Consider the following 19,690-nt stretch of genomic DNA (forward strand, 5'->3'; position numbering starts at 1 on the left):
AAGCGCGAGGCAGAAACGAGACCGGCCGCGATGAATGCGGCCGCGCTGGCATTTGTGGCTTTGCGGGTCCTTGCTCATGCAGACGCGTCGTCGCGGCAACGTGGACGTTTCAAACAAGATCGGGCGTGATAAACACGACCTCAAGTTAATCTTGCACTTTTATCTTACGAGACAGAATTTCGAGAGATGCTCTTGTCCCAGGATGGCGTTACAAGCAGGTTAGGTGAAACATCTTTCACCATATCGTTTTCATTTAAAAATGTCACCCCAAAGAACAATATCTATATTTGCTGCAGTCTTACCCACTCTCTTCACCTACAAAGAACCTTCAGAAAAAACGCTCACTGACAGATGTCACCAGCCTTCAACATCATCTTGTCGATACTTTTCGAGCAAGTTTAGTTTAGTTTTTTTTTTAGTTTATTAATTTTTTCCTTTCGGACACATTACAGTTTACATAATTTGCAACATTGACATCCGAAAGAAGGGCTGACGGGTAGAAGCCGAAGCTTATTCGAGACCCGTCCCCATCGACCCATTACTATAACGCATCAATCATATACATTATTTTGAATAGTCATGAATTTTGATCGTTATCCATCCCATCCTATCCCAGACACTGCTCGCTCGGTTCATCTTGAATGTCCGTGTGTAGATTGTGGCTAGTCCCAGTCATTTAGAACTGGTGAGTCGGTCCCCAGACGCCGCCAGCAGCAAGCCGACCCCGCCAGGCGAGCAGCCAAGGCAAGCGCAATTCTTCTCTTTCACCAGTAGGGTCTTCGCTGACCTCGGATCAGCTTTCACACATGTTGTGCTTTCCAGAAGAGTAGATCGGCTTGCATTCGGCCCATTGCGATTCAAGCAATTCCAGCCTCGATTCTGGTCAGGTAGCACCACTGGTTGCTAGCATGTTGTGGATCTGATGACTCCTGTGCGCTGCCCAGCCGAGCGGCCCACGCCAGCTGCATTCCAGGAACCAGACCACCAACCCCCATTTTGCGTATTGACAGCAGATTCATTGGAGCCACAATACAGCCTTATCATGGAGCCTTGACTGTTACAACAAATGTCCAAACGGAATTCGAGCCAGACAATATTTAGCTCTTTTTCCGCCAGGCATTCTGCAACAATGTAGTTAAAAATCCCAATGCAAAAATCAACAAGTAGTTAGATTCACGAGCGAGTGCAGGAGCAAGTACAGATGCGTCCTTGAATTTTATTTCATGATACGAATGCATCGGTTTCCTGCGTGAGTGTTTGAATCCCGTAGAAGATTGCGATATATTTCAGCATGCTGAAGTGTTTTCTACGTGAAGGCGGCACTCAAATAGCTGCAGATGAAATGGAGCATGCCGGCGCATCCCTCATATTGCGACCGTTTCCTCCAACATGCTAAACCAATAACGTTGATTTATGGAATGTCAACTGACATTCATTTGCAGCACTCGAAACTGGCTCAACCAAAGAGGAGATAGTAAACCAGACTGTTATGAGAAACCTGCTTTAAACGATACAGACATATGATCCTTGCCCTTATCAATTTATTACAGACAGCATACATATATGCAAACATCTATAGGTGCGTTTCCCATTTGCTGTATTTTGTTCCTCAACTCGCCACGGCGGACGTATTAGGCCATCTTAAACAGCATAGCATAGCAATCCCCTGAATACAAAATCTCATCCCGGACTTAATGAAATGCGCCACGCCAACAACTGCCTAATCAAAACTAAATGCTTTTTCTCCACAGCGCACCATTAGGGCCCATCAGTGAGCGGACGTATCGGCTCCAATGGCGTAATGGATCCCTAACGAGGATAGTCATCATCACGGGTGACCTCAGACCTGCGTTCCCGCTCAGCTGCACTCAATATTGCTCTCATTTAGAGGGAAGCTATCGAAATGACACATGGCAATGAAATAAATTGTTAGTTGTTCCCACAGTTGCAAGCAATTTTCTGCCCAAAGGCGGATAATCGGCTTTCGACCACTTTGGGAGCAACACGCAGAGATGCTGAGATCTCAAACGTGCACGCACACTAGGGGGCAGCACACACTGAACACTGCGTGTTAAAAGAAAATTCAGCTTCCACTGATGAGCTCACCCTGGTTGGGTTGAGGATGACATTATATGCCCATGGGGGAAGTTGTCCTTGCAGCTGTGCATGCTGTGAATCTTTGCTTGCCTGTATGGTGTCATTCGATGTCTTTAATCAGGATTTACACAACCTTGGTGCCTTTAGCCGTACCATTGTTGACATGGCTAACTCGTCGAGATTCCAAATGATCAGATCATCGATTCCATATTAAAAGTAGGCTTTGCTCAACTTTCCCAGTTGTTTGTTATCCCCGGTCGCAACTTTTTTGAAATGTGTTGCAGTCATCAAATTCAAAATGAGAGAATATTTGTACACACATGAACACACAAACACAAAAAACATTCCTCAGTTGGAACATCTTGTCTTTGTATTGTACTCATTTGAATATCGGTTGATGAGGATTTGCATATCAATGCATTCGCTTTTGATTTACATTTCATGTAACGTTCCAAGTTCACAAGAATTGGGGTTGTACAAGTACTACTGTGTCTTTTTATTTTTTGATTTTTTCCCTGCTGACATCATTTTTAAGTCCAGAACTATATAATAAAAATGCAAATGTTTGGACCATTACAGAGGACGATTAATAAAGAAAACGCAAGAGTGCTTGATGCTAATGATGGGCAAGCTCAGCCAGTTTGGATTTTATTACTGATTACTTTGGATATTTTTTGTTTTGTTTTGTTTATAGCATATTAGTGACAACAAATTACATGACTTAATGTCTTTTTTGTTGTTGTTGTTGTTGTTGTTTTGTTTGATGAAGTGTAAAGCTCCAAATAGCACACTAGGCTAATCACCATTACATTCAATACAATGACATGGCCAGAAGTGTCATTAATGAATGAAAAAATGATTTTTTTACATTTTATTTTTCAAATGGGCTATAACTTTGGTAACCAGGATTATTAAAACAAAAGACAGAAAAGTAAATAAATAATACTGACATTCTAAGTAATATAATTTTAAATTAAACTGTAATAAATAAATAAATAAATAACTTTTAATTTTTAATTGTACTTTTGCAGTGCACGATTGATGTCCAGGAACAGCAACTCACATTTTATCATAGAGTGGCCACAGCGCACTCTGAATGTTCGAAGAGCAGCGGTGCATTTCTGATGGATGATTCCATGGAATCAATATGCCCGTCACTACTTGACACAGTATTGAAAAAAAAACAAAAAAACAGGATTTGTTCATTGAAATTCAAAGTTTCAAATTGCAATCTAAAGCAGTTTTTTATGTACAGTTTGTGAGAGTTAAAGGCAATTTTCAGGTAACGAGTGACCACAAGAGAGGTGAGTCATGCAAAGGCCGTGTGGGCATGACTAACTTAATTGTACCTCAGGCTGGATTCTCTGTGAATCACGTGCGGGCCAAGAGCAAGTGAAGCATGCTCAAGACCTGCAGAGCTCCTCCTTTACGTCTTCATTGAAATGTTATTTTGGTATGTAGTGTTTCTGTTCATTGGAAACATACCTGAGAATGCAACATCCTGTTGACGGGCTAACCACTTCTCAGAAATACTCATTAAACATTCAAATGAGTTTGATTGATAAAGAGAGGGCTGCAGCTATCACATATTTTAGCGCTACTACTCAAAGTTCACTTGAATATTTGGATAAAACATATTTGGGTTTGTTTAAAGAAGTAATTGTGAATACACTCAAGAGAATATAATATATTTCACTTAATAATAAACGATGTATTTTTCTTTTCTTTTTTATTCACATTGTGCATATCAGCAAACTGCATTTTCTTGCCGAAAAGACATACAAAATAAATAAAGCACAAATGTAACATTTGCATTTCTGTTTAAACTTTGTATTTCTTCAAAAAACACAAGTCATGAATAAAACAAAAAAAAGGAATAAACAGCCTTTATGTTGTTCACGCTTCACTTTAGCAGCAGCAGGCATTTAAGCGTGCAACATTCATGGCTGTGCATTTACCAACTTACACCAGCTAGCTGACTATAAAACAGCTACTATGCTTAATACGACTAAACGTTTTGGAAGTGGTCAAACTAAAATGAAGACACCTATATTGGAGCACTCCTTCATAATTTATCCATCAACCAAGAAGAGTCATAAACATTTGCACTTATTTTATAGTTCTGAACTTAAAATTGTTTTCAGCAGTAAAAAAAAAAAAAAAAAAAAAAACTAGTGATTTTAAGCTTGTTTTCTGATGGTGTTCACTGTACAGCAGTTTTAAAAACTCCCTCTTTCCATGGCCAGAGTGAGGCAAGTGGAATCCCACTGTTTTCTTATTTGCTGGTTGTCATTTTCTCACGAATCTCGGAGAATGAAACACAACAAAACAGAAAGAAAGGCGGTTGACAAACGGATGATTTGAATTTGCAGCAAACATTTTAAATGATTCTGACTGGGAAGAAATTGTTTTTGGTTGGAGTTGTGAAGGAAATGACTAACTTGAACAAGAATCCATGGCCACCTTTGAAGCCGGAGTGTTTGTGCATCCGTGCAGCTCCTCAGATTCGGCTTTTGTTGCAAACTTCCTTGTGCGGACATCATCGTCTCTGTACTCGGACCATCGCGCTGGGTGACAGCCCAGTGGCAGTAAACTTGCAGCCGCTGAACTCACAGAGCTAAGACGCTAGCGGCTTCATGAAGAGGCTGCCGGCATCACTGCCAATTCCCCTTTAATATTGACGCAATCAGAAGCGCCGGTCGACGATGGTGACTCCGCTCAGTCCTAAGTGAGATTCCAACGTTATTTGTTAATCCCTTTGCCGGCTTCGCCCTCCTTTTCCTCAGTCTTCACTGCATTCATACTTGTAGTTTCAGTGTCACAAACAGTTTCAGAGTTATCGCCCTTAACCAAGATTAGGGATAGACCGATAATCGGCCGGGACGATTATCGGTGCCGATATTTGGCATTTTGACAAATATCGGCATCGGCCATTTTTTGAATCTGAAGGCCAATAAAGCTCACTGAGCAGGGAATACTTGCGAACGTAGCGAATTTGGGGTTTTCATCAGGATTTGTAAGATGTTCGCAGTCAGTTATTATTTGTCGTAAACACATTTGGAACATATTCACACCATTTTTCACCGCGAAAATCTTTTTGAAACGTTTTTACGAACCCTAACAAAAACCCCAAATGAGCTACATTCACATGAATTTGTTACTCAGTGAGAAATTATATATAGTTTAAAAATCCCCCCCCCATTTTACTGCAAATGAATATCGGCTTGAAATATCGGTTATCGGCCTACTTGACGACAAATAATCTGTATCGGTATCGGCCTTGAAAAAACCATATCGGTCTATCATTAACCAAGATGGTTTGTTGCCAAGATGCTGATGAGACAGCACGATTATTGCACCCGACTGCAGATGTACAGTAGTTGGACTGATGAAAACGGTTTCATTGAGCCAACAATGAAAGCGACATGCTGCGGCGGTACCGGTGTTATCGTGTTTGAAAAGTAATGAATTCCTTCCAAAAAAAAGAAAAAATACCGCTATTTATTTATTTATTTGACATATTTACTCCCATCTGCATGCACAATTCGACATTTTTGGCTCGTGATGATGTTTGAATTTGTATGTATAAAATAAATCCATCAATTCATTGATCAGCAGCTAAGAGATGTGACATGAACATGAAATCGCAGTTGGGAAAAAGCTGCCACCTTGAAAGCCAAGGAGCAGAAATGAGACATTGATCCATAATCGGAAGCACTCAGACATGAAACTTGAAGAATAATTAAAGCAAGAGAGCTTTAACGGCTCCCATTTACATATTCAGAAGAGTGTGGATCACGATGTGGCAGCCGCCCACCAGCCCCTGCGAAGAGATTGAGCGCTGATTTGGGGAGAGTTGAAGGGTTGACTCAGATCACAAAATGATAGACTGACCACGAGTGCCTGGAATGTCGGGAGAGTTTAACATCAGCCGCTTAGATGGCACTCTGACTTTTTGCCAATGACAGAGACTATGGAGTGGAATTTATCTATTAGGGGTGTGAATTGCCTCGTACCCGACGATTCGATTCGTATCGCGATTCACAGGTCACGATTTGATTCAATACCGAATCTGAGTCGATTGTTGCGATTTTTTTTTAATTTAAATTTAGAAAATACTAATCACTAAACTTGTACATTGTAAGATTTGTATGAAAATGTATTCTTTATTTATCTGACACTTCAGTCTTATACAGGTTGTAATCTGTTTCATGTTTGAACAGCATTGAAATAAAATATTAAGGCTTAATGTTCCATGAATATAACATTCGTCCATACTTAAGGTGTGAACCCTAAGACGTTTTAGTGACTATTTTTTCCATCAAAAATGGATATTTAAAAATCGATTCGGCCGCCTATTGAATCGATTCGAGAATTGAGCGATGTAATATCGCGATATATTGCCGAATCGATTTTTTTAACACCCCTCCTATCTATCTATCCATCCATCCATCCATCCATCCAATTCAACCGTTTTCCTGCCTTTTTGTTTGGTGGGTGTGTTTTTTTTGTTTTGTTTTGTTTTGTTTTGGGTCATAGTACATATAAACTTTGTTTGAGAAGCTGTATCAAGCTCATTGTCGTGACCGTTTTTATTTTTGAGTGAAAATCCGGCCCATGTAAACAGCCCCCTAGTTAAGATTCCAGATGGGAGCGCATCGATTTTGCAGGTGAGAAATGTTCAAGCTTTGGCACGTCGCCATCAGTGTCAATATGGATCTCAGTGAGGCTCGTGTCATTGTTCATCTAGTGAGTCCTTGGCTATGTTTTGGTTTTGACCTTCACAAGGACAACTGATATGAGTGAGCACTGTTACATATGCTGTCAAATTGAACGTGTACAGCGTCATATCTAATCTGGAGCGAGTCAGCTCCAGCTCCTCATCGCCTCTTTTGGCCGACTGAGGCGTACGCATGCTCTGATGACATGTCAGAGCTGGTAAATGTTGCTCAACAAGCAGCCAAGTGTGGCAGGCATCTCTGGTTTCACCGACTGTTCTCAGCTCAACAGAGTTGTCGTTGTTGCTCTTTTAAATCCGCTTGACTATGAATGACAGAAGTGGGAAGAAATCGGATTGGATGTCAACGACACCAGGCACAAGCGCTTCAGTCAAGAACGCGAGACAAGCAGTGAACGTGCCGTTTGTCTTCGTGGCCGATTCATTCTTCCTCGTGCTGCCGAGTCGCATGTGCACGATTTATCGGCATCGCTTTCTGTGGGGATCAGAAACTTATTTTGTTTGGTCAAACACAACACTGCTACATTTCTCAACAGCAATTTGAATAGGCTAATGAAAACATTCAGCACACGTTACAAAAATGACATTTTGTGGAATAGAAGAATTACAGTTTTTCTCCATTTCTTGAAACAGAGGTGACATTTCCAAAATACCTTGGACAAATCCCCAAACCAACTGAATGACATCCCTCCTTGCTCTCATCAAATTGTAAATGTCTTCGTACTTGTGCATGTCTCAATTGCCTGAGTGGATCTGTGCACATGGTTGTGTGCAATTAGCCTACAAGTTAGCACAATGTGCTCACATTTAGCACATTTTCCAAATGAACAGATCTTGCTGATCAAACTGGATTCGTTGTTTTTCAGTCTAACGGTTGTCTTCTCCAAAACATGTCAGTGTGGTATACGGTTATATTCAAAAGTATTATTATTTCGAAATGTGTTGTCCCCACAGGTATTTTGGGTTGATTTGCAGTGCAGCCCATGTTTAGAGGGTGGTCATCTTTTGTTATTATTGGTAAGAGTTGAGGAAAACGAGGACAATGTGGCGTTCTAGGAAGTTGCAGTTACTAACGCCAACCAGCGGAGGGCAGCGTTCGCTAGTTTGTGTACGTGTCCTGGGGGGAGAAGCTTCGCATTCTAAAGCGAAGAAGAGCCACACGCAACGTGGAGAGGAATGCTGCACATTGAATGTATTATATTTTGTGTTTTGCAGCAACTCAAAATAAAAATGCGCCAAACATCAGCAGGATTTCACTGTGTAAGTCATAATATGCAAAATCATCCGTGACAATTGTGTAAAATTGGTCAAGCATATCAAAAGGGTGAAAAACATTCACGCCATTTTTTTTTCCTCGCTGCATTGCAAGGGAAAATACCCGCTGCGACATGGATGAAAACTTTAGCAGCGTATGGATGGCCAAAATAATGAGGATGATGGTGACGATAGCGACTGGACAGTCAATTCTGTAGAATAAATTGGACTCTATTTAGAGTTGGGACCAAATAGACTCAGTTTTAGAGTAATATAAAGATTTGGAAGAGAGTAAAATAAATAATTCGACATACACTTTCTTTTGTTGTCCTCTAATGTGTAAGTAACTTAATAATCGGGATTTTCTCGTTAGGCAAAATCGCAACAGCCCTACTGTCATTTATTGCAAGAGTATGTTGACTTATGTGGGGGGAAAAATGACAATATAATCACTTGCACCGCAGCTCTGCAAACACTGGCAGCAGTAATCTAATCTCCCCGAGGATTAACCTCTACCTCTGAGAGGAGGATATTCTCTCATAAACCTTCATAAATCTGAAACACATGAAGTCCTAGGGACACGTGCGAACCTTAATCGCTCTCTCCTCTGTTGCAAATAAAAGCGTTTAGCACACGGTACTGACAACATTCGCCGACAACAAACAATTCAATATTTCGTGTTGTCACCGTGATGATAAATTGTCCGGGACAGCATGAATACAAAATGTCTTGTGAGGGAGAAATCTTTGAGCAACCTGGTGTGGTAAACAGTCCAGCGGAGCTATCAGTTGGAATACCCATTAAAGTGGAAAGAACGAGTCACCTTTGTGAAATGGAAAACTGGACAGTGTGTCGTCTCAGCGGAGCGATCAAGGAACTTGTGGCGTCCGCTTCTCACATTATATACAACGTTCCCTTCCACTTTACGTGGGTGACATCTTCCATGATCGCACGAAATAGGCGAATCTCTGCAAAGTAGAGGCTGAGCGTTTTTTTTTTTTTAACTCTTTTTTGAAGCCATTATGACGGCTCCGCACGGTTTCTACAGTTCTAAACATTTGTGATACTTAATAAATGTACCTTTTAAAATGCAAAACAAAGAATTCAAAAAAATAGCCGCTGTAATTGTTTATACAGCTTCCGGTAGAAGTTTCTTTGTCCTCCATTTAAAAGAAGAAGAAGAAGCAGAAGATAAGCCATTTTAAACAAAATAGAACAACTTTAACGTAATTCTTAAGCGGATGTTTCATCGTCTCAATCGAATTGCAGACCCAAAAATCGGAATTGAATCCAATCGTGAGATGGTCAAAGATTCTCACCCCTAAATAATAAATTCGATGCAGGCCAACTAGTCCAAATATAGCATTTTGGTCAATATTGCATTAGTGGAATATGAGTTAAGCAGTCAAATCCAGCAGGCGGCCATTTTGCCACTTGCTGTTGAAAATGACATCATAGTTGCTCAGGTGTCAGGTAACAACCAATCTCAGCCCAGCAGCTGAGCCGTGATTGGTCGTTGCCTCAGCCTTGAGCAACTGTGATGTCATCTTCAGTCGACAGCAAGTGGCAAAATGGCCGCCCCCTGAGATGAATAAAAACAGCTGGATTTTGTTGCTCAACTCATATTCAAACGTAATATTAATCAGAATGTCATGTTTAGACTAGTGAGGTCACATATATTATTGTCAAGAACTGTTTAATTAACTTAAAGGTTAACTTCCACTTTAAGGAAATTATAGTTGTCGAGTTGCATTTTGGTTACTTATCATGCTGATAGAATGAAAACACTGATATCAAATATGGATGGTTCACTTAAAAGAAAAGAAAAAAGATGAAAAAGAGAAAAAAAATCTGGTCTAGGAGGCAAATCAGAATTGAGCATTAAGGACTTAAGACACATTCTAAAAACAATTCCTCACTTATGCGTCAACAAAGACATTCCATCACCAGCGAAGATTGATACAAGCATGCATGAATGTTATGAATCTATTTATCGCACCGCTTCTTTTGCAGAAAATGTTTGCTTCCTCTTTTTTTATATTTGAGACCAGAAATTGAAAAAAAAAAAAGAAGAAGCCGTAAGGTCTTGACCAAGCTCACTTTGTTATTTCTCCCACTTTGAAATAGTTTTGATTGAAACATTTGCTTCCCAGGACGAGTAATGCATTTTCGATGAGTACACGACTGACAAAAAAAAAAAAATGGAGCCACACCTCCTCTGAAGCGGACGGCGCTTTTTGTGGCCGTAACGAGCGAGCCGCTGTGCCAGGCTGGGTGTGGCGCGGGCGATTAATGAGGTGGTGACTCACCGGGGAAATCCATCTGCAGTTTGGCACTCACTCTTAATGAACTACTGGGACCCAGTCGAGGCCCGTTTACTGACGACTCCACTTATAGCTTACGACATGCTGAGGAAGCGCGACTGCCTTTGTTCCGAATGGGCCTTTTTGATGGTGACAAAGTCAACTTTTCAATCTACGAGAGTGCACTCGAGACAATAATATGCGAACCACACATGGGAAGTTTGTCCCTTCACATAAAGACATATTTAGATGTTTTGATGTATTATAAAATAATCACAGGGAATCTCTCTTTCTTTCTTTATTTCTTTCTTTTTTTTTTTCCAGAGAAAGGATGTCACATTCTCTTAGCGAAAGCTAATCCCATTATAGACATCAAACATTTTATGTGCTGCCATGTTACAGAATGACAAGTAGCAAATAAGCCCTTCCCCCTTGTGAGATTTGAAAATGTGTAATTGCAGATTGCTAAATCCCCCATTCAGCAATATACAGCTGCTTTTCCATTTTCACATGATCTGATTGCAAAATCACACAATTTGGTGTTTGTGCTCTACAGTCTTCCCTCGCTATAACGCGGTTCACTTTTCGCCGTCTCGCTGTATCGCAGATTTTTTTTTAAGTGCAATTTTGCATTTTTTTTGACAGTAATATACCCATTTTATAAAATTTCTGAAGGTTTGAACATTGTCAATGTTTGAACAAGAGAGAAATGTGAGAACATGTAAATGCCTCAATGAGAAATGGGGAAAGCAACACATAGCAAGCACAGTCCAGTGACATTTGTGATTATACTCATATTTGATAAGGTATGATCAACTATGAATAGTATATCAAAACAAGCGTCTCCTCCACTCTTACTATTTCATGCTCGCAACATTCTCTGACAATGAACGGTTTGGATTTCCCAAACTCTCTTTTCTTTCTGTAAGCAGCCCGAGCAGTCTGCACACTGTTGCAGCCCTTGAAGAACAAACAACGACCTTGGAGTGTTTTTACAGGGCTCAATGGCACCATTCAGGGAGAGATGGAGTCCGATATCGAGAGACAGAAAGCGAGAGAGTCGCAGGTTCGCATGAGAGTATATCAGGATGATCCGAGTGTCTGAGAATAGAAATAATGCTTTTTGATGACTAATTGCAGTTATTCACATTACATTGTTAGAACGTCTAAGATGTGCCTGGATATTAATTGAATGTAAAAACGGAGCCTTCGCACCTCGGCAAGAACAAATGCCGCTTTTCCATTACGACACGACACGGCCGCCATTGCGTTATGAGGTGTGTCACGTACGCTGGGTCCTATTAACCACCCCAAAGCAATTACTCAGTGGCATCATTCATTTGGACTTGAAAGGGTGCGTGAATATTTTGTGTGTCTGTGTGTATAACATGTATGCATACATGCTTTCGCCTCGACAAGCCTCGTTTACCATAAGTATTATTTGGAGTTGTTTCTTTCCCGTTTTTTCTTTTTGTTACAGTTGCAGCATCTCCACGATTTATGCGCGCGCCTTTTGTTGTTATCTTTCCTTGCATGTTGCAAGCGCTTTGAATCGTACTTTGTTGTTGTGTGCTTTTGTGTGTATAAATGTTTGTGATACTTGATTTGCTGTCCACGTTTCTGGGATCCACCTCACATCCTGACAGCTTTTTTTTCTTTATTAGCTTCTTTTTCATTTACTTTTTTTTTTTTTTTTTTTTTTTTTTAACTAAATCATGAAATTCAGCTCAGTTCACCGTGGTTCAGTTTAGAACAGTAAATTATTTCACTAATTTTGACAATTGAAACAAAAACAAATGGGTCAAATCACGACATGAACCGAGTTTGTTTGACCTACAATATGCAGTCGTATTTCATTGCAACTGCGTCTAACGTTGTTCGAGTGTTCGGTGTATTGCTTGATGGTTACAATAAAATAAATAAATAACTCAACCAAGTTTATTTGACCTGCAATATCCAACTTCCACACAGCCAGTCATCCTTTCATCCTTAAGGAGGGAGCCATGACAGCTCGACAGATGAGATAGCTGCGCCTAATCCCCTTCGAAAAGAGCTTGATTGTAAAGACCGGGATCAAATAAGGGAAAGACGAAGGAAAGTGAAGCGCCGCGCTTTGTGTAGCTATCACGAGACAGGTTTGCTTTTCTTTCGGCAGTGACTTTGACAGCTGTCGGGATTAAGGAATAGCCCGTCGTAAATGTCCCAAACGGTTGGAATAAGACGTCTTTCCAATCAATACAAAATAATTACACAACGCAATGAAGCACACAAGTGCAGCGGGACATTGACGCTGAGGTCCAAACACAGCACAGATAATAATCTCTGCAAACCGGAGAATGAATTGTCAAGGCCGACTGCCAAGTGGTTGCTGCTCACTTCTGCGGTTCGCTGACGGCTTCTTTTCCGTGCGTTTGACGATGCTGCGGCTCCGCTCAATGTCATGCACAGGCGTGCTGTATTACATCCACGGGGGTGTTAAAGGCCAAGAAGTGAACGCAAATCACAGCCCACTGACAAATTTAGCTTGGCACAGAGAGGTTGTGACATTTTAGGTGAAAACATGTTTATTCTCATGTCATCGGACAGGAAAACGTCATGCGCTGGCCACGCTCCTTCCAAATGTAGTCAGCCCTTGTGAAAGAACATTGAAGCGATCCAAACTTAAACCGCAAACATGCCGAATTTACAGAGAGGAAATGTAGCTCCTGATGTAACAATCCAAGTTCATAAATTGAGGTTTGAGATGTGTATAAAGCTGACGCGTCACAATGCGCAAAATAAAGATACGTCACATTTAATTCATCTTCTTTTTCTTTGTTGACTTATTTATTTCGGGCCGGAATCATTCAGCGGCATATTGGTCAGTGTCATGTGCAGTGGCTTTATAATCATTTCTGGTCAATGCAGCATGTCTAATCACATCACACAGGATGTCTAATCACATCAGGAGAGCGAGTCGACGCAATCAAATTACATCCCCTGCGCGCTGAACTTGAATAACTCACCGCATCGTCACCATTTTTGATGACATATTCGCATTGTGTCGGTTTTAACTGAGTATGGGGTCTTGAACCACTCATTAAATCTTGAACTCAGGGCTGACGCGATCTACACGCTTAGTCCGCGCGGTGCCCCATTTTGTCTGCGGGCAGACACCGCGATACGAATGTGCAAGAACTTTCGACATGCGCCTGACATGTTACTGAAACATCCGTGAGCGCCCCTGCCATTGTATTTACTGTTAGTTGTTACATTTTAGGATCCAGAGATGCGTGGCGAGAAGCAAAAGAAAATCAAGTACGTCATTCGCGTTCGGGAGTAAATTCACACAAATGTGAGTTACATACATAGAAAAAACTCATTCAGTGTATCAATCAGAAATAAATACTGAGGGAGCACATTGCAGGAGGTAGGTGGAAATATTTTATCATTTATTTCCCAGATCAAAAATCTCTGTCAAAGACGAACCAAAATCTGAACAGCCGCATGGCAACCGAAATTTCTCATAACGCGAGTGATCCGACGCGATGGAAATGTGCGTGAGGTCATGTTTTGTGCTCACCTCTCAAGGTCAAAGCTGGACTCCTTCCGGTGGCAACGGAGGGTCACTACACGGTGCCCTTCACTCCTCACGTCCTGGCTGACCATCCACTGCGTGGGGTTGCCGGGACGGGCCCCGAGGAACGTCACGCCTTCTCGCAGCTTCACTCTGTGGGGGGAGAATGACATCTTCAGGCATCTGCGCAACATCATCATGCCGACTTTGTATACTAGCGGAAGATTGGCTGAGTCCACAGAGCCAATGCTCCCGTTTAGCAAGACGTTATCCAGATGCTTGTTTGCCTTCAAAGGCTGTCCCAGATGCTACATTGGCTGTCTTGACATCATATTTGATGCATGATTTTTTGTTTTTTTAAATTAGGAGTGTAAGTGCAAGGCTGGAAACTGTAAACATAGAAAAAGCGAAACTGAACATTTGCTGTTCTAAAAGTGATGTAAAGTTTATATTGAATAAAAAACACGTGTTCTGTTATGCTGCTGTGGATGTTAGTTGTGAGATTTAAAACTGTAGTATGACAGAAAAGGTACATTTACCAATAAAAAGCCATACTTGGTTAACAGGATGGATTAAAACAAAAGTTACTTCAATATGTATTACAAACTGCATGTCTGAATCAAAATGAAACAATCTATCTGGCCCTCACGAGCACGTTTCTTTCTTTGATGTAATGCGGTCCTATTATATTGTGGTGGTTATTTTTGTCACGAAAATGGAAAATGCGGCAGATGGTTTACTTCCTGCAGATGTGTGCATGTAATTATATTTCGCTGTTAGTCTTTCCGAGTGGTTTGATGTCATTTTTGGCCAGCTGCTTCTTTTTCATTTCTGTGTAAAAAAAAAAAAGAGGGACTATAAGTGTTTACAAATGTTATATATTACTATAATATATTCTGTCTTTTGGGATGATGTCGGAAAACAGAGGGAATATTCGATTCTACTGCTCAATAAACAACAATCTTAAACCTAATTCAGATTCTCATCAGAATTTCAGATGCACTTCTGTGGCTCATGCAACCAGATCACTAAAACATGTTTTTTTTTTTTTTGTGGAATCCTGGTAACTTGACATATTTATGTATGCTGCAAAACAGCAATTAGAGCAGGGATGTCAAACATAAGGCCCGCGGGCCGGATCAGGCCCGCAATGTGGTTTAATCCGGCCCGCGAGATGAAAGTAAAAAAAATAATAATAATTTGTAATGTCGGACTACAGTCGGCCACAGTCAAAATATTAGCGTCCTTATAACGTCATTAACTGCGTCACGCAATACTTTCTGGGAACAATATATATATATATATATATATATATATATATATATATATATATATATATATATATATATATATATATATATGCAAACAGGTAGATTTAACACATCCAGGACTCAGTGTTGCCGGGTTCCATTTTTATTTTTTTTTTTAGAACAATAGACAGTTGAGCTCCGTAATTTAGGGCTGGCACACAAATAGAGAAAATCAGCGTATTAGTGACGGCAATCGTTTTTAAGTTATATACCGTTATTTTACCGATGCGGCCCACTTTGTAATATATTTTCCTTCATGCGGCCCCTAAGCTAACATGAGTTTGACACCCCTGAATTAGAGAGTTCGAGTGGAATACCAAGATGTTTTGTTTTGGGGTAGAACCAGTAACATGGAAAAGAAGCTTAGAGGTGAAATATTCTCTAGTTCAGGTCAGCAACAGTTTAGCTCTCACTCTCCTCTAGAAAAAAAGAAAAAGAAATTGCAATCCCATGATACTTTAAGTCAATGCACCTGTTCTCTTTGGTCTGTATATAGACCTCCTCTGAAGGCGAGGAGTCACAATCAAGGCATTCCGGATGCCAAGCGTCACATCGCCCAAGGGGAAGGAAAAGAGGTGTCAGCCCACAGAGGGGGAAAAGGGGGAGAGATGTTCAAAAAAAGCCACCGCCGTTTAGCTGACAGCTTAAAGTTCCACTCGATAGCAACTCCGCAAAAGTGTCAGCAATCACGGCAAAACCTGACAGGGCTTCATCAGCGCTGCTGAAAGTCGGAGGCAAGCCGAGTTGAACAAAGAGAGCCAACGTGGCTACCAAAAAGGCAATCAGAGAGCACGGCGCGGTTCGCTCTTAAATCTAACGCCAAAGCGTTTCGTAGCGACCCGTTCTGCCATAAAAGTGTCTCAACTCTTTTAATAGCCATCCTTCCTGAAAATTGATTGCGTACTTGGAGAAGTTTACGTAATAGTCCCGAGATAAGAGACTGTACCGCCTGTCAGAGAGACGCTAAAGAAAATATTTCACGACAACACGAGTCAGTCGGGCTCCCGCGTTGTGCGCCCGTCACAGTGTTCCGTTTTTGTTTGTGTCAGTGTTTTCATCGACATCAGGGAACCTATAAAGACTCGTGTAAGATTTTTTGAATCAGTTGAAATCTTTTAATGAAAAGTTCATCTGCACAGTCAGCACCATTGTAGCAGAGGTTGTGTTTGACTCCAGATGCAGGAACTTAGCGGATCGACAAGAGGCTCCCACTTGCATTTTTTATGACATGAAAGTAAAAAATGTATGTAACAGTTGTGATGAAAAGTTTACATGCACTTGTAAAGAACATATCGTCATGGCTCTCCTTAGTTATCAATTATTTCTACAACTTTTTTGCTTTGAAAGAGTGATTGGAACAGATACCTTGTCACAAAAAAAAACAAAAAACTTTAGTTTGGTTCTTTTATGACTTCATTATTGGTTAACGGAAAAAGTGACCAAATCTGCTGGGTCAAAAATATACATACAGCAGCATGAATTAGCAATTTTGGTGACTTAGAAAGTTTGTCAATAAAATGAGCTTCATAACATTTGCTTTTGAACTTCTTGTGTGTGATTAGGAGTGACTGCGATCGAAATCGGTCTCATTGGATACCAATGCCCACAAATGCGGCAATTGACATTCAAAGGAGCTCAGCTGTCAAAACTGATCGGAAAACGGCAAATCATTGACTTGAACAAATTGTTCTGTTTCCCTACTCTCGATTTGGATTATTTGGGACTTTGTTGATTTTGTATTTTGATTCTCCCACATGGCTATTTTGTTTGTGTGTGTTTTTTTTTTAATGCAACTCTCTTCTTTTGAGGTTCATCTCTATTGACATCATCACCAAAACCTCTTGGCAATATGAACTATTCTGGAAGCGGTGCACCGTCGTGTTGTAGGGGTGCCCTTAAGAGGTGTGGCCTAATGAGTGACATAAGGAAACTGGTCGTTAATTCTTCCAGTGTGCATCTAGATGTGGGTTTTGACCTACTGGAGCTGCTCACGAGTGTTCTCAATTTGTGTTTGTATGTTTGACTAATTGCACTGTTCAATAACTGGCTGGAAATTCACCATGTTGTACATGAGCTCTCCTTTGTTTCTGAAGCTTTGTTTTGTCTTCTAACCAAGAAATGTCTCATCACTCTAAGCTAATAAATTGAAACGCTCGTAAGTCAGGGAACTACAATGTATTGGATCGTGCACATCAGACAGATGAGTTTTTTTTCAAATTCAGTTCTTCTTCTAGCCGCAAAACTGCTGCACCATCAGGAGGATATTTTTGGAAAAAGAAGCTGATTTGGAGTGATCATTTAACAAAAGGCTGCTGGAAGGTGCGTATTTGCACATCCTGCACATCCAGCGGCCAGTCAGCTGCAGGCTAATCTGCAGATCAGAAAATAGGCAGATGCTAAAGCCTTTCATTGGAAGCACAACAGCAAAAAACACTCAAAACTGGCAGTTAGCGTTGCGCAGCAAATGCACTCGTGTGTGCCAATATACATCTGACAACTTGCATGTCTTAAACGTGCATCTGCACGGGCACATGGGAACATATGTCAAGTCAAGCTGTGACAAGGCAACTTCTCAACAACATCGTATGCCAAGAAACGTTTCTTGGGAGTAGCAATATGGCGGCGGCTTCAAAAGTCTGGGCCTATCGACTATCCAGTAATATATTCAGATCAGTGACGCTCGCCTCCCTGCTCAGCCGAGAAGGAGCAGAAGAAAAAAAAAGCAAATGGCCTCTCATCATTAACTTCAAAGGTTTACAACAGTTTGAACGTCTTCATCTCTGCAAGAAGACAATCACGTGGTAGCGGGACATGCCCTTTCTTAGAAGTCCCAACGAAAAGAAAAGAAAAGAAAAGAAAAGAAAAGAAAAAGGCTGATTACCAGTGACAGGCAGTTGTAGCGGTTACTGAAACCTTGTCTTTATCTTTCTAAAACCACCGTCAAGCCTGTAATCGACCCTTGTCTCGTGATATCAAACCTTATTTCCACCCTCAACAAATATAGGATTTTGGAGAAAACGTAAAGTGTTGTAATTGTAAATATTATACTAATAACATTTTTAGTGCAGCACATTTTATAATGCTGGCATGCAGAGTCGGTGAGAATAACATCGCTTAGGGAAAATATGAGTCAAGTCCAGCATTTCCTTAAATGACCACAACTTACACGAGATATAAAAAAGCTAGCACATCCCTGTTTAAATGCCAGGTAGGATAAAGCTTTCGTTTTGCCAATACGACCCCACAGAGAAGACAAAGTTGTCCTTGAAGAAAATTGCTTGTTTGTGCTTTGACAATTACGTAAGGACTGTTTTGGTTTTGGTTTCAATTCTCCAGTGCAGTTAAGGTGTGGCTAGAGGTCGACCGGATCCGGAGATCATTTTGGCCAAGCTACCACAACCTCCAGATCCTAAAACCGAGTGAACGCCTCTGTACCGTTACCAAAAGGATGGATGGAATACGACAAGCAATCAAATAATAATCATCAAATAATGTTACTCGAATGATCGAAATGACGTCGTTTTATACTCAAAATGTGTGAGTAATGTTGTCTGTACTTTATAAAATAAAACAAAAATGTGAATTGTACTCAATGCATATCTAGGAATAGTAAAAAGCATACAAATTACTCATTTTACTGTATTGTTTTTTATTATTATTTTTTTTTTCCAAAGCTCTATGATCTTGGATTATAACTTCACTAAATTACTATGAGGAAAATCAGGTCACCTTAAAATAGGCAACAATAATAATAATAACTAGATTAAGTGCAATTTGTGGAGAAATTGCGTGGGAATGCTGAAAGCTGAATGCTAAGATTTTGAATGCATGTGGAATGCTTATGAAGTCAATTGAGAGATAAATTATGAAATGATGACCTCCTGGTTACTGTACAATGCACTTAACCAACTGTGCCACCGAGCAGTATCACATACCTGGTAATGATGATAATTTAGTTACATGTATGGAAATGGGCGTGGAAAGTGATACTTAGAAAAAGTTCAATGTCTGTCCCATTGAAAATGAATGGGGAAAAGTTGATATTAAACGTTAAATTGTGCAAATACTTGTCAGTAATGTGGAATCAGGTGATAAATACCCCGGGAGGTGTGAATTTTTGAAGCAAGTTGAAATTTGAACGGTGTAAATCGGGAAGTATTATGTGGGAGTTATTATGCGGCAAAAAAGTGTGGAGAATAAAAATCACAATAACAAGTGTGGGATAATAATAATATTATAATCATCATCATCATCATCATCATCATAATACTCCTAATTATAATAGCAATAACAATAATATTAATATGACTATTCCTTCTTTAAAACCTGCTGTTCGATATGATTGTAATCAATGACTGATTTTTGTTATTTCCGACTGTACTGTTATGGGTTCCTTTCGGGACAGCTCATAATATTCAGCATGGTATTAAGT

The 19,690-nt window shown here is 40.4% G+C and overlaps 1 protein-coding gene across 3 annotated transcripts in view; it reads right to left on the bottom strand.

Annotated features, from left to right (window-relative positions):
* Positions 1–19,690, bottom strand: part of LOC144019361 (transmembrane protein 132C) — a 114,589-nt gene that overhangs the window by 52,356 nt on the left and 42,543 nt on the right. For all 3 annotated transcript variants that reach the window (XM_077522386.1, XM_077522387.1, XM_077522388.1), the window contains exon 3: positions 13,955–14,101. In XM_077522386.1, coding sequence (XP_077378512.1) covers positions 13,955–14,101 — 147 coding nt within the window. The remainder of the gene's footprint in view (positions 1–13,954; positions 14,102–19,690) is intronic.

This window comes from Festucalex cinctus, chromosome 5 (assembly GCF_051991245.1).
Source record: "Festucalex cinctus isolate MCC-2025b chromosome 5, RoL_Fcin_1.0, whole genome shotgun sequence".
NCBI lineage: Eukaryota > Metazoa > Chordata > Actinopteri > Syngnathiformes > Syngnathidae > Festucalex > Festucalex cinctus.